Source organism: Lissotriton helveticus, chromosome 8 (assembly GCF_964261635.1).
Source record: "Lissotriton helveticus chromosome 8, aLisHel1.1, whole genome shotgun sequence".
Lineage (NCBI taxonomy): Eukaryota > Metazoa > Chordata > Amphibia > Caudata > Salamandridae > Lissotriton > Lissotriton helveticus.
In genome coordinates, this window is record NC_136069.1 from 20,386,865 (window position 1) to 20,401,710 (window position 14,846).

At 48.4% G+C, this 14,846-nt stretch overlaps 1 protein-coding gene across 1 annotated transcript in view; it reads left to right on the forward strand.

Moving 5' to 3' along the window:
- The window catches only part of PDXK (pyridoxal kinase), a 422,726-nt gene that overhangs the window by 377,059 nt on the left and 30,821 nt on the right, over positions 1 to 14,846 (forward strand). Inside the window, exon 7 of the mRNA XM_078656403.1 lies at positions 11,767 to 11,852. Within this exon, the coding sequence (XP_078512529.1) occupies positions 11,767 to 11,852 (86 nt within the window). The remainder of the gene's footprint in view (positions 1 to 11,766; positions 11,853 to 14,846) is intronic.

Sequence of the window (14,846 nt, forward strand, 5' to 3'; positions counted from 1 at the left end):
CATGGTTACATCCTTTTCCGAGTTAGTGGAACTCTCCCAGGAAGCTGTTGACAGCTTTTTCGACAGTCTAAATGATATGATGTTCTCACCAGAGCAGAAATAGAGACTTTTGAGCAAGCTCGCACACGGCGTTCCCTGAATTTGGCCTTCAACTAGAATAGCAAAATACCATGAACAATTTTCCTTCCAGTTCACGGACAGCGATTTTTTCAGCAGCCCCAAAATATTTTTACATATTTTTCGGGACACTTATCTTCTGCTTAAAGTAAGAACTATTCTTAGAGAACTAAAACTTCTAATTTTAGATAGTTTATAGACATTAGCTGCCCGCTGGTATGTTCATAATTATTTTATTCTGTGATGGAATGGTCTCGAGACTTTTTTCTGTATTAAGAGCCATTTCATGTGTAAATTCTCATATACAAATTAGTGATAATGTATAGATATGCGTGATTACTTTAGCATTATTCTACAGCTTGGGTGCATATATTACATGTGACTGTTTTTTCCGTATATTTGATAAATTCAAAATGCATTTATGTATTTTGGGGTGGTAAGGTATACACAATACTCTACAGTATGTTTTACTATGCATAGATTCGTAAATATGTCCATAGTTAGCGTGGAGTGGGTGTGATGTATTCCTATAGGTTCTGTATCGATCCCCCTATTCCTGACCCTATTCTGGTTAACAAGTTAACTAGCAGCCATCCCATGAGGCAGAAAACCCCCATGATGCAGGAACCGTTATCTGATTAAGCCACACTACGGCACAGGAACGTGTTATCTGATTAGGTCATAACGCTTGCCATCTAATTAGACGAGCGATATTCCTCCAGCCCCTGATAAGGCATACGGAGTTCTCAAAACAAATCAAACCTATGACAACCTGGGAAAAACCCTGCGGCCATTGTTTTGATTTCACCGAGAACTTCAGCAAAAGAATGTGCTAACGACCAGGTCGTATGACATCCTTATTGACGTATCTATGTCCATTCTTACGTCAATCTCGGCACCTTAAAGGTATAAATATTACCGATATTGCCCTATGCAAACACACGCGGTGGTGACGAGATCGGAGCAGCCAGACTTGCCGAAGCCCAGAGCAGAGCAGACCCCGCTGGCGCAGCCCCGCCTTCCTGACGCGCTGAGAACGAGACGCTGCTTTCTCCTGCCGAGAAATCCAGCTCCGGCGCTTCCGGGTAGCCCTCGCAGGCAGCCTGGAATATCGAGACCAGAGACGAGAGATACCATCCCTCATTCATCCTAGACTCCAGGTACAGAACTGAATAACCCCTTGCAGAGAATTCTTGAGTCAGTCACTTGGCAAAACAAACTTAACTTAAACTGCTACTTTCTATTCCCGCCCACGTATTAGGCTTAGGTCAGGTACATCTGGGGTAGGCGTAGTTAGAAACACCAGTTGAGTACGATTAGTCAAATGTATATGTGTATGTATCTATTTTATCCATTTTAACCCATCATATGGCTTAGAAACCATATCAATGTTTTTACAGTATTATTTTATACTTCTGCTTTTAATGTATGCACTTTACTTAACCATAAGTATTGCAATAATATCGATCCATTTCACTTGTATGAGAAAAGAGACTGATCAATAAATACCATCTTTTATTGAACACGCCCGTCTCTTCCTTTTCTCTACAATCTGGTGAGACTAAGAATGCACGTACTGACTGAGTAAAATAAGTCGTATTTTGTTTTCACACGACTCTAGAGATACACTCTTGATTAGGGGAGAGCAAAGTTGTCATGTTCTATGGTTGTCAGAAACTAAATCCCTTCTTGTCTATCCAGGGAGGTTCAACTCCTCCTTGCCTATTCGAGAAAGTTTCTAGTGAACTCTGAGCTAGCTGGCAAACCCAAAACTTTAAGTCTAATATCGACAATAGAAGACCTAGTTAACGTCTGGTCTAGGCCTATACTATTGAAGGTATTATTCCAATGCGCAGAGCCTATTGGGATAGTAGGAACTACACTACAGCAGACCTGATTATCCAGGCAGTAATGATTGGCAAACGCGTGCAGAGATGCCCACGTGGCAGCCTGGCAAATGTCAAGAACCGGAACACCACGCTGAAGAGCCGTGGTGGCTGCCTTAGCCCTGGGTGAATCAGCTCTAAGGCCTTCAAGAGGCTGTTTCTTTGCCAAAGTGTAACCTATCTTTATGCAGAGGATGACCTATCGTTAGAGGGTCCTCTTCTGTACAGCCAGCCCCTTCTTTGCCCCATATGTACCCCATAAAGAGTTGGTTGTCCACACAGGACTCTTTAGTAAGATCAAGATAGAACAACGACGCCCTTTTTGGGTCCAAACAGTGGAGACGCTTCTGTTCCTTCGAAGGATGCGGAGGAGCATAGAAGGTGGGCAAGGTGACAGTTTGCCGTAGGTGGAAAGGTTTCGCCACCTTAGGCAAAAAAGAAATCCTAGTGCGGAGGGGGCAATTGTGCAGTGGTTCAAATGGTGTACCCATCAAGAAGGTGAGAACCAAGTTAAGGTCCCACTAGCGCATAATAAAGCGTGAAGGGGGAAACAAATGAGTAGGCCCCTTCAGGACTCTCTCTACAAGACATGATTTAAAAAGTGATGGTTGAGCTGGCAACCGAAGAAAAGCAGGCAGGTAACTCTTCAGAGTGCCCAGAGCAGAGCCCGGCTGGGCCAAAGAGAGAATGAAAAGAAGAATGTCAGGAAGTGAGGCAGACAGGGGGTCAACAGACCGTTCTGTACAATATTTGCAAAATCTTTGCCATCAGCAGGCATATTCAAACTTTGTGGAGGGACGCCTGGCTGCCAGACTAACGTCACAGACTTCAGGAGGCGGTCTCAAGCTGTCAACTTTCGCCGCTCAATCTCCACGCGAGGAGGCAGAGGGTGGGCCGGATCGGGTGGAGGACCCTCCCCTGCTGCTGCGACAGAAGATCCTCCCAAAGGGGCAGACTGATCGGAGGATCAATGTTCATCTGCAAAAGCTCGGGATACCAAACTCTCCATGCTCAGTCCGGAGCCAGAAAGAATGACTTGGGCCCGGTCGCTCCTGATCTTCTTGAGCACTCTGGACTGGAGTGGTATGGGATTAAAGCCATACAGGAGGCCTGTGCTCCATTCGAGATGAAAATCGTTGCCTAGTGAGAGCCGCCTTGGAAACTCCAACACGCAAAACTCCTGACATTGCGCGTTGTCTTTGGAGGCAAACAGATCTAAACAAAGTTCTCCCCACGGTTGAAAGAGACCTTTCGCCACCTCTGGATGAAGACGCCAGTCGTGATCTGCTGGGCACTGACAGCTAAGCTTGTCCGAGCTGGCGTTCAGGGAACTTACTAGGTGTTGAACCACCAGGGATATGCCCTGTTGTGCCAGCTAAGTCCAGAGACGCCGGGCCTCTTGACAGAGGGTCCATGACCCCACCCCGCTCTGTATGTTGCAGTGCCACATGGTGGTAGTGTTGAGTGTGAACACTTGAGCTAGCCTCCCCCTGAGGGATGGTAAGAAGGCCTTCAGTGCCAGTCGGATGGCACAAAGCTCCAACAGGTTGATGTGGAGCCCGGCTTTGGCCGGAGACCAGAGTCCTCTGACCTCTATCTCTCTCTGATGCTGCCCCATCCCAAAAGTGACACATCCGTCACCACTCTAAGATCTGGATGGGGGAGAGAGAGGGGCCTGCCTCGGGCCCAGTCGTGTCAGCCACCACTGCAGATCGCATACAGTGCCCTCCAATATCTGAACTAGGTCAGTGAGATTCCCTCGATGCTGTGCCCATTGGAATTTCAGGTCCCACTGCGGAGCCCGCATGTGCCATCTGGTATGATCCACTAGCAGGAGGCAATGAGGCTAGCACCCTCAAAATCATTCTCACCGAAATCCAGTATGGAGGCTGAAACATCGGTATCATAGCCTGAATATCCTGGACTCGCCGCTCAGGAGGATAAGCCCGAACCTGCACCATGTCCAGAACTGCTCCGATCAAAGGGACCGTCTGAGAGGGAGTCAGGTGTGACTTCGGGACGTTGATCGTGACCCCCAGCTAATGCAGGAGGTTCGCCATAGTCTAGAGATGGGAGACGACTGCTTGAGACGAGCCCACCTTCAACAACCAGTCATCGAAATAGGGGAAGAATGGAACCCTTGATCTCCGCAGATGTGCTGCGACCACTGCCATCACCTTGGTGAACACCCGAAGGGCACTGGTGAGGCTGAAGGGGAGCCCGGTATAATGAAAGTGCTCATGGCCCATCGTAAACTGCAGGTAGCAGCCATGAGCAGGCAGGATGGAAATGTAGAAATAGGCGTCCAGCAAGCCCAACACTGCCATCCAGTCGCCCGGGTCCAGGGCAGACAGGGCCTGAGCAAGAGTGAGCATCTTGAACTTTTCCTTTTTGAGGAAGTAGTTGAGGACTCTGAGGTCGAAGATAGGACGAAGGCCTCTGTCCTTCTTTGGAACCAGAAAGTAGTGGTAATAGCAACCACACCCTATTTCTGGCCCGGGAACCATCTGTGTAGCTTCCTTGGCAAAGAGAGTTTTGACTTCCTGACAAACGCAAGGTGATCCTCCATCAGCTGATCTTTACTTGGAGATATGGAGGGAGTGGTAGTCTTGAAGGGGAGGGTGTAGCCCCTTTGGACTATTTGCAACACCCACCTGTCCGAGGTGATATCCAACCAGTGGTGGAAGTGGTGGTATATCCTGCCATCAACTGGATGCCCATGATCTGGGAGGATCAAAATAGGAAGGTATGGAGGTGGAGGGAGACACGGGGTTGTGGTGTGCCCTGACTTCTGGCCTCCCAATTTATGGAGTCGGGATGTAACTCGTCCACGGCCATACAAAGGTTGCCGAACCTGTGCGGTCCTCTGGCTAGGGTAGGGCTACCGCGGTTGAAAGCCCCTTCCGCAACCACGAAAGGAGCGAAAGGCAGACGCAGGCAGGAATGACATTGAGAGGCGCAATGACTTAGCCGTAGCCCGTGACTGCTTGAAGTGCTCAAGTGCAGCTTCCACTCTGTCTCCGAAAAGACAAAAGCCATCAAAGGGCATGTCCATAAGATTGGCTTGGACATCCCCAGAGAGATCAGACATTCTCAGTCTAGGCCACTGCATATGGCAAACTTTCCTGCATCTCTCCCATCGGCCACAGCCTGGGAAAGGACAGCACGAGCCTCCTCCAGGACTTGTGGCAGAACTTGCGCAACCATTTTCCATAGTGAATTGGAATAACGCCTAAAAGACATGCAGTGTTTACCAGCCGCAATACAAGGCTGGTGGAAGAGAAGATCTTCTTACCAAAGCTGTCCAGCCTTTTGGATTCCCTGTCCAGGGGTTCGGAAGGGATCGCGCCACAGAAAGTAAAGGCTTGGACCAACAAGCTCTCCGCAGTATGGTGGCTGGATAGGAAAGCTGGGTCGCCCAGTGTTGGGCGATCGTGGTGGGTGATAGTTCTGTTCACAGGAGCCGCTGTGCTGGGCTTGGTCCAAGTGCACTGTAGAACATCTGTCAAGGCCTCATTAAATGGCGTTGTAAAGCGGGATTTCTAAGGGATCCTGCTGCTACTCCCAATCTTCATCCAGTCCTAACCCTTTAGAATAAGGCACAGTACTCGACATGGAGACTAACAGCACTTGACTCTGCAGACCGGGGTCTCGTATGCTGAGACTCCTCCATCTAGTCAGGTGACGGATGGGGCGAAGTCGAATTATGCTTCGACTTCTTGTGCTTTTTATGGTGTTTCTTACCTGACCTCGACGACTTCGAGTGGGAGGAAGAAGACTTCTATTCCCCGAAGCGGTGCTCAGACCTTCCTCTCGACAGAGACCAGAAACGGGAGCGAGATATCGGGGGAGATCTCTGTGGTGTCAGACCGCAAGCAGCTTTAGGGACCGCTCCCTCAAAGCTTTCATCGCCATGGCCCAGCAGTCGGAGAACGACTTCGGTTCGTGGTCGCGCTCCAGGCACCAAAGACATACCAGATGGGGGTCCGTTACCGACATGACTCTGTGACTGGCGCAGCACGGTTTGAACCTCAAGGTCTTCTTACTGGACATCATACACACTGAAATGTTCGACAAAAAGTCGGGGAAAAAAAGTGTGAAATGGACAAGGGGTAGCTCTTTTAGACAGATCTGCACTAACTGGTGTGGAAAGAAAAGAACTGACATCAAAGTGCCGGGGTGGCACCTATATAGACAACGCGGACGTCATGACGACGACAAACCCAACGCCTACGACGTCACATGGAGTCTACCGACGCCACCTATTGACGCGTAGGGGTACTGCTATAAAAATCCTGATCCAGCCTGACGCCTGGAAGTTCACAGGTAAGGAATCTCGGCTAGATGTCTCTATCAGATACAATGGCATAATCAAATCATAGAAATATCTAAAGGACTGCAGATACACACACACATGCACATAGAACTCTCTGAGCTGTAGACTTGCACACTCACAAGAGCACACGCTTGCATGCTCATAGAAGTCTAAGAAGACAGGCACAAACGCGGATGCTCATAGAAGTCCCTGAGGCTGTAGACACGCGCACACACAAGGGTACACACGCATGGTCCTAGAAGTAAATAAAGTACTTTAGATTCATGTGTCCCCATACAAATCTCAAAGGGATGCAGACACACTCATGCTCGTAGAAGCCCCCAAGGGCTGTAGACACAAACACACACATACAAGGACATGCTCGTGCCCACAGGAATATATAAAGGACTGCACACACGTGTGCCCATAAAGTATCTAAGTACTGTAGATACAGACATCCAAGAGTGCAGACTTGCATGCTCATAGAAGTGTCTAAAGGACTGTAGACACTCATGCGTGCCCATAGACGTTTCTAAGGGTTGTAGAGGTCCACACACATAAAAAGTCATACACACAAGTGTGTCCATAGAATTCTCTTTCTAAGGCCGAAGCTACACTCACACAGTCAGATCGTAGAAATATCTAAAGGACTGCACACACACATGCTCATAGAAGTCTGTAAAAGCTGTAGACACACGTACAAGGACAGACGTGTGTGCTCTTGGAAGTATCTAGTGGACTGGAGACACACACGTATGTCATAGAAGTCTCTAAGAGCTGCAGACACAAACATGCTCATAGAATTCTATAAGTGCTGCAGACACACGTACAAATACAGACATGCATGTGGTCTTTGACGTATCTAATGGACTGGAGACGCATACGTGTGCCATAGAAATCTCTAAGGCTTCAGACAGGCTCACGCTCATAGAAGCCCTGAGGCTGGAGACACAAAAATCACTTGTGCCTGCTCAAAAAAAGTATCTAAAGCACAGTAGACGCTCAGGTGTGCCCATGGAAGTCTTTAAGGGCTGCAGACAGACACACGTGTGCTTGTAGAAGTATCTAAGGACCACAGACACACATGTACGCTCATAGGAGTCTCTTCGGGGACCGGCAGGGAAAATAGTGGCGGCCATCTTAGTGAGGGCTCGCCTCTCCCGTCGCACGAACGACGGTATAAAACCAGCAAAAGCACTGTGACAGGAGACTGCTATTCATTGACTCCTGAGGCGTGAGCCGGGAGGTCGCTTATTTTCGCTTTTAAAAATTACCTTGTTTTAAATTGCTGATTATTTGCCCTGTGTGTCCTTCCCCCCCTCCCTCTGGCATTTAGCGCTTTACACTCGCGCTGTTACCACCTTGGCTGGAACTGACCTCGCACCGATTTAGGGTGCTGGGCTAAGGTAATAAGATCTTACCTGTATTTTCTCTGTTTGTTGGCAGACTACGTGCCTACCCCCCCTAGTAAGTGGCCGAGTTTGGGGCCGTCATCTTCGGGGACCGGCAGGGAAAATAGTGGCGGCCATCTTAGTGAGGGCTCGCCTCTCCCGTCGCACGAACGACGGTTTAAAACCATACGGTCATGGCTCCGGACGCGTATTGCGGGCGCGACGATCGCGCGCCGGAGTCAAGCCAGAGTCCTGCCCATCTGCGCCCGTCCGCGATCGACCGGGGCGCGGGGCAGAACCCCCTGGCCACACCAATGAAGCGGGTGCTCTAAATAGCACTATCCCCCTACTTCGATATTCTAAAGCTGATTTAATGATGTTTGGTCAAATGCGGACTTACAGCTGCTTACATACTTTAAGTCCTGAGCATATGCCTCTGCTCTGTGAGGTATGCAATCAGGGGTTTCCTATAGCAAGTAAAATACCTAAAGTAGAAGCTAAGCTTAAGATGATACGGCTTAATTGCAGGTCTTTGGCCAAACATAAAACTGAGATTTACGACTTATTGGCTGACAGAGATCTGGACGCCATGTTCCTTACCGAGACATGGTTAGAAGATACATCCTCCCCGGATATTCTTGATGCTTTTCCCCCCAACTACCGTCTATTGAGACTTGACAGACAAAAACAACGGGGAGGAGGGCTAGCACTAATTTATAAATCCGAATTAGACTGCACTCTACTCAAAACCACTCTACCTACTAGTGAATGTGGCCTATTTACTATAAGAATTAACCCCAATAATGTAATTAATGGCCTATTGATATATCGCCCCCCAGGTGCAGCTGCCCAGTTTGGAAGCCAACTCATTGAATCGGCTACCCAGCTAGGAGTCCGATATAAAAAGCTCATTATACTAGGCGATTTAAATCTTCATTTTGAAGACATAAACGCCAGGGAGGCGCAAATGATAGCGGCCGCTCTAAATTCTGTTGGCATCAAACTTCTCTCCACAGCCCTCACCCACCAGCTAGGTCATCTTCTGGACCCCATTTTTGGGAATTTGGAAGGCATTAAGGTCCTACCCCCAATCCCACTGATTTGGTCAGATCACAGCATTGTCCCCTTTGAGCTACAAAAAGGACCCTCAGGATTCATACCTATAAAACATTTCTCTCAGAAACACCGCATCTGGAAAAAATTCATTCCTGAACTACTTTCTAGTATATTAACTGAGCATCCCCCTACATCAGGTAACACCTTACAGGAGGCCTGGGATAGCTGTGAGCTCTGGATGTCGAAAGCTTTAGATAAGGTTGCCCCCTGGACATCCAAACCTCCGGTACGACAATCTAGAGCAGCGCCGTGGATCTCAGAGAAACTCAGAATGGCCAAAGCCCAATGCAAAACTATAGAACGGAGTTGGAGAAAAAGCTACGCTCCTGAACTCAAAACACTCTACAAAACTGAGCAAAAAAAGTACAAGAAATTGGTTAGATCAGAGAAAAGGCTCCATCTCAAAAACAGAATTGAGGAAGCAGACAACCCCACGAAAGAATTATTTAGCATCTACAAGGAACTTACCATTCCCTTGAGACTCGAAACTCAAGACACATACTCAGTTGAGATATGTGATCAGATAGCTGACTTCTTCGTTGATAAGGTAGATAAAATTCACGCTACCTTTGTAGATAAAAAAATCCTCTCAAATATCAATGTGGACACTAGACCTATCTCAACACACAAATCCCAGTTGACCACTTTTAAAACCCCTAACAAATATGAACTTTTAAGTATTATCAATGGGATACAGTCCGGCTCCCCCACTGACGCCTGTCCACCGAACCGGTGCAAGGGAGTTATGGAAAGTACATTAATTGACTATATCAGTCACATGGTCACACTCTCTTTTCAGGAATGCCATGTTCCAAAGGAATGGAAAACTGCTCAAGTCATACCGTTGAAGAAAAAGCCAAACATTCCCATCTCTCAGTTCCAAAACCTCCGCCCCTTCTCCCATTCTGTGCTAAAATAATAGAAAAAATCGCGAACAGACAGCTCATGGAGTATTTGGAAGCAGAAGCTCTCCTCCACCCCTCTCAGTCGGGTTTTAGAACAGGCTACTCGACGGAGTCGGCAGTTCTATACTCGACGGAATGTCTTCGGCAGATAGTGGACGAAGGGGAGACAGCGGCGTTGGTCCTGCTGGACCTCAGTGTAGCATTCGATACCGTGCTGCACTCAACGTTGCTGTCTCGCCTTTCGGACATGGGGGTAACGGGGCCAGCATTTGCGTGGCTGCGCTCCTTTCTGGCTGACAGAAGCTTCCAGCTGCACTGCCCACCCTTCAGATTATCTCCTCGGAAGGTAAGACATGGGGTTCCACAGGGCTCAAGCTTGAGCCCTACATTATTCAACATATACATGGAACCCCTGGCACACATTGTAGATGGTTTTGGGGTGGGCATGGTTAGCTACGCGGACGACACGCAGTTGGTGTTTAAGCTAACCCCTGACCGAAGAGAGAATGCCACCAATTTCTCAGATTGTATGTCGGCAGTAGCGGTCTGGATGAATAACAACTGTCTTCGTCTGAATAGCGAAAAGACCGAACTACTGCTGATCGGGAGAACATCCTCTGCCTGGTCCCGAGAATGGTGGCCTATTGAATTAGGCAACTTGCCCATTCCCATGGAGTCGATAAGAAACCTGGGTGTCATGCTGGATTCAGACCTCTCCGGCAAGACCCATGTCAACAGGGTAACAGGAAGATGCTTTGGTATTTTAAAGGTCCTTCGCAAAGTAGTAGATCTCCTTCCTATCGAGGCCAGAAAAACCATTGTCCATGCATTAGTGACTCCCCATCCTGATTGGGCTCAGTCAGAAGGGCTTACACCAACTGCAATGTGTACAGAACGCCACCGCACGCCTTGTGCTCGGCCTATCGCGGAGATCCTCCGCAAAAACTGCCTTGGTCAAACTCCACTGGCTTCCGGTCAGGGAGAGGATCAAATTTAAGACCCTCTGCTATGCTCATCGCATCGCTCAGGATAAAGGCCCTGAATATTTAAAAAATCTCCTTACTATACATCGCCCGACCCGTAACCTTAGGTCATCTGGCATGATGCTATTTGAAATCCCTCGAATTTTCAGGGCTAAAATGGGAGGAGCCTCTTTTAGGTACTTAGCCTCCAAACACTGGAATGCGCTCCCGCTCCATCTGCGGATGGAGCCATCTGAACTGAGATTTCGGGGCAAACTGAAAACTCTCCTGTTTCCCAACACGTAACCTCTCCTGAGCTTTTTCTTAACAGCTGCCTCTGGATCTCTGTATTTTTAACAGTTAGCGCGGGGACACACAGTTTTGTGTAGCCAGGCGCTTTAAAAATGATTTATTATTATTATTATTATTAAGTGCTGTAGACACTCTCACACACATGCTTCCTTATAGAAATATCTAAAGGAATGCAAACATACAAGCATGCCCATGGAAGTCTCTAAGGGCTGTAAAAACAAACACACAGACACACACACATGCGTGCATGTAGAAGTATCTTAAGGACTGCAGACATTTATGATTGCCCATAGAAGCCTCTAAGGCTGTAGACAGACACGTGTGTGCTCATAGAAGTATGTAGTGGACTTCAAACACACATGCATGCCCATAGAAGATTCTAAGGGCTGTACACATACATGCATACTCATAGACGTATGTAGTAGACTGTAGACACACATGCGTGTCCCTAGAAGTCTCTGAGGGCTATAGACAGGCACACACGTGTGTGTGCTCATAGAAGCATATAGTGGACTGTAGGCACACATGTATGCCCCTAGAACTCTCGGAGAGCTGGAGTCAGGGTCCCTGGAATTCTCATAGATGTCTGTGAGGGCTGTTGACACACAGCGACACACGTATGCTCAGAGAAGTACTAAAGGGCTGCAGACGTATACACATGCCTGTAGAATTAGACACCAATAGAATTCCCTGAGGCTTGCACACACAGATAGTGACACTGGGCCTTGTGCTTCATTAACTTTCTGCTACTCTTTCTTCCAGTATGTTCCAGAGGATCTGTTCCCCGTCTACAGGGACAAAGTGGTTCCAATCGCAGACATCATCACCCCCAACCAGTTTGAGGCGGAGTAAGTCTTTAATATCTTAGTGAAAGCGGGTGAGTCCAGCTGATCAGGTGGTTAATATCACATTGCGTGTGGGTGAGCCCAGCTCAGTAAGTGGTTAATATCACCATGAGAGCGGGTTAGACCACCGCAATAAGTGTTCGATGTCACCGTGAGAGCAGGTGATTTCAGCTCAATAAGCTTTTAATATCACAGTGAGGGCGGGTGATTTCAGCTCAATAAGAGGTTAATATCACGTTGAGAATGGGTGAGTGTAGGAGGATGGCTTAGTATGTTGTGCACACTTGTATAAGTGGAGCACCCTGCACCCTGGAATAATCCAGACAACACTTATGGTGATTTAAGAAGTCTTAGACAACCTTGGAAAGCTCTCTAAGTGGTAGTTGTGGAGAGCAGCCTTCAGGCGTAGTCCAGTAGGAGTGTGAAGCAGCTTGTTTTACCAGATCGTAATCTTATTGGTCTAGATTAAGTGAAAAATAACCACACAGCGTATTTATAAAAATATGTATTCATTATAAGCATTCACTAACACATTGCAATATTTCCTCTCCGGAGATATAATCACAATTCTCACAATACTTCATTAATAGAACACGTAACTAGTACAAATACACAGTGATCTCCTGGGGCAAACCAAACCATATACTAATAAAGTGGAATGCACCCGTGGGTGCATAGGTGCAAAGTAATGTTGCAAACGCCGCACACAACGATGGAGGACTTTAGCAAAGATGCCGCTGGCGAAGAAGGTGAAAGATTCCAGAGGAACCTATGGGTTGATTTAGGATTAGAGGTACCTGCAAGCAAAAGGGACAGAGTCTATGCCACTTAGGAGTGACCAGTAGGCGCGGAAGACGAACGCCCACTGTTGTCAGAAGATGCAGGAGAGTTGATGGTGACCCTGGTGCTGTAGATTTGCGAACCAGGCGCCGTTGCGGAAGACCAGGAGCCGTTCACGAGCTGTCCCACGTCGGATGGCAAGAGCCAGGGGGTCGTTGTCTTGGTAGCAAGAGATGTTGGAGGCTGGAGCTTCTTGGAGACCGAAGATCTCTGGAGAAGCGAGTCAACAAGCCGTGGCAATGGCAAGTCGACACGGTGCAAGGGGTACTGCTCCAGCGGTTCCGACGAGGGATACTGGCTTCAAACTTGCTGTGAAGACAGTGCAGGCCTCGAGGGAGTCGCAGAACCACCACCTGTGTTCCTGAACCTTTTGGAGTCCGTGGGAGCTCAGGAACAGCAAGACTGGCCGGACTACGAGACCAGGAGTTGCAGGAGTCTTCCTGGTGCAGTCTCAGTTCCCAAAGCGAAGTTCAACGAGGTCCAAAGTGCCCAGACGGTTGAAGATGAAGTGGTTTCAGATCTGACTCTTGTCCCACAACGAATTTAAAGAACCCCCCACAGGTAAAGCCGTACCTGCCCTAAAGAAAGGTTGGGACGATTATGGGGTCCCTCCCAGAGGAGGGCCTGGACAGTGGGAAGGATACTCCCATGTCCTTTGTCCAGTTTTGCACCAGAGTGGGAGTCAAAGCCTCCCATAACTGGTTCCAACTGGAGTATACAAGGAGGGCACCAAATGTGCCCTTCAAAGCTACAAGCCTTGGTAGCTGCAACAGACGTGGAAAGCGAAGGAGCAACGTTGGGGTCAACAAGGTCCAAGGCAGTCGCAAGAGGACCTCGAGCAGTTCACCAAAGACCCAAGCCCACGGTGCAGCAGATATGGTGAAGATGCTGATCTTGGTAGGAATAGATGCTGGAGGCTGGAGCTTCTTGAAGCTCGAAGATCTCTGGAGTGCAGAGCCAACAAGCCTTGGCAATTGCAAATTGATGAGGTGCAAGATCAGCGTCTTCACCATATCCTCTGCACGGTGGGCCTGCAGCTTTGGTGAGCTGCTCGAGGTCCTCTTGCGACTCCCTTGGACCTTGTTGGCCCCAATGTTGCTCCTTCTTTGCTTTCTACGCCTGTGCCAGCTGCCAAGGCTTGTTGGTGCTCCCGCTGGACATCGACCCCCTGGTACTCGACTTCTGACGTGGGGCAGCTCGTGCGCGGCTCTTCCTCAGCATCACCTGGTCCTCACAGCTGCAGCGACAAGGTCACCGTCCATTCCTTTGAACCGTCTGTCATCAGTGGTCATTGCTCTTCCGTGCCTCCTGGTCACCTCGGAGTGGCATAGACTCGGTCTCCGCTGCTTTCTGGTTTCCTCTCTTCAAGAATCCACCCTTGGATTCCACCGGACTCTTGCTCACTCTTCGCCAGCGGCATCTTTCCTGAAGTCCGCCAGTGTGGTCTACAGCGCTCTCCTACGTCACTTTGCGCTTATGCACCTGGCTTCCCTGGTGTAGGTTTCCTGGTTCCTGGGGTTTCCACGAGTGGGATGACTCGCAAACCTTCTGTCTTCCCCCGGGTTTCACTAGGAAGGGTTCTTCTACAAAACTGCAACTGCGACTTTCCCGTTGACTTCTATTGAGTACATGGCTGTGTTTCCACTCTGCACACAGCCTCTGTGGGGTTCCTGGGTGCTTACCTGGGGTAGTTCCTTGTGCCCCCAGCTCTTCTGAGTCTCCTGTTCCAAGTCCCAACTTCGGTCGCAGTTTGCATTAGTTTATGGTTTGGCCTTTTGGAAACCACTGTGTATTGTGCTTACTTACCTGCTTACAATTGAAGTTTGTGTGAATTTGTGATGAGATCTCCGGGTAGGAGCTATACCAATGTGTTAGTGAGTGTTGTGTAATAAATAAACATATATTCATAAATACACTGTGTGGTTCTAATCTACACTATGTGATTAGTTCTGGTAAAACAAGCTGCTTAACACTCTTTCTGGACTACGCCTGAAGGCTGCTCTCCAAAACTACCACTTAGAGAGCTTACTAAGGTTGTTTAAGACCACTCAAATCACCATAAGGGTTGTCAGGATTCATGCAAGGTGCTTAGATAAGTATGCACCATATGCTAAACCTGCCTCATACCGGGCGTGTTACTATCACAATGAGATACAG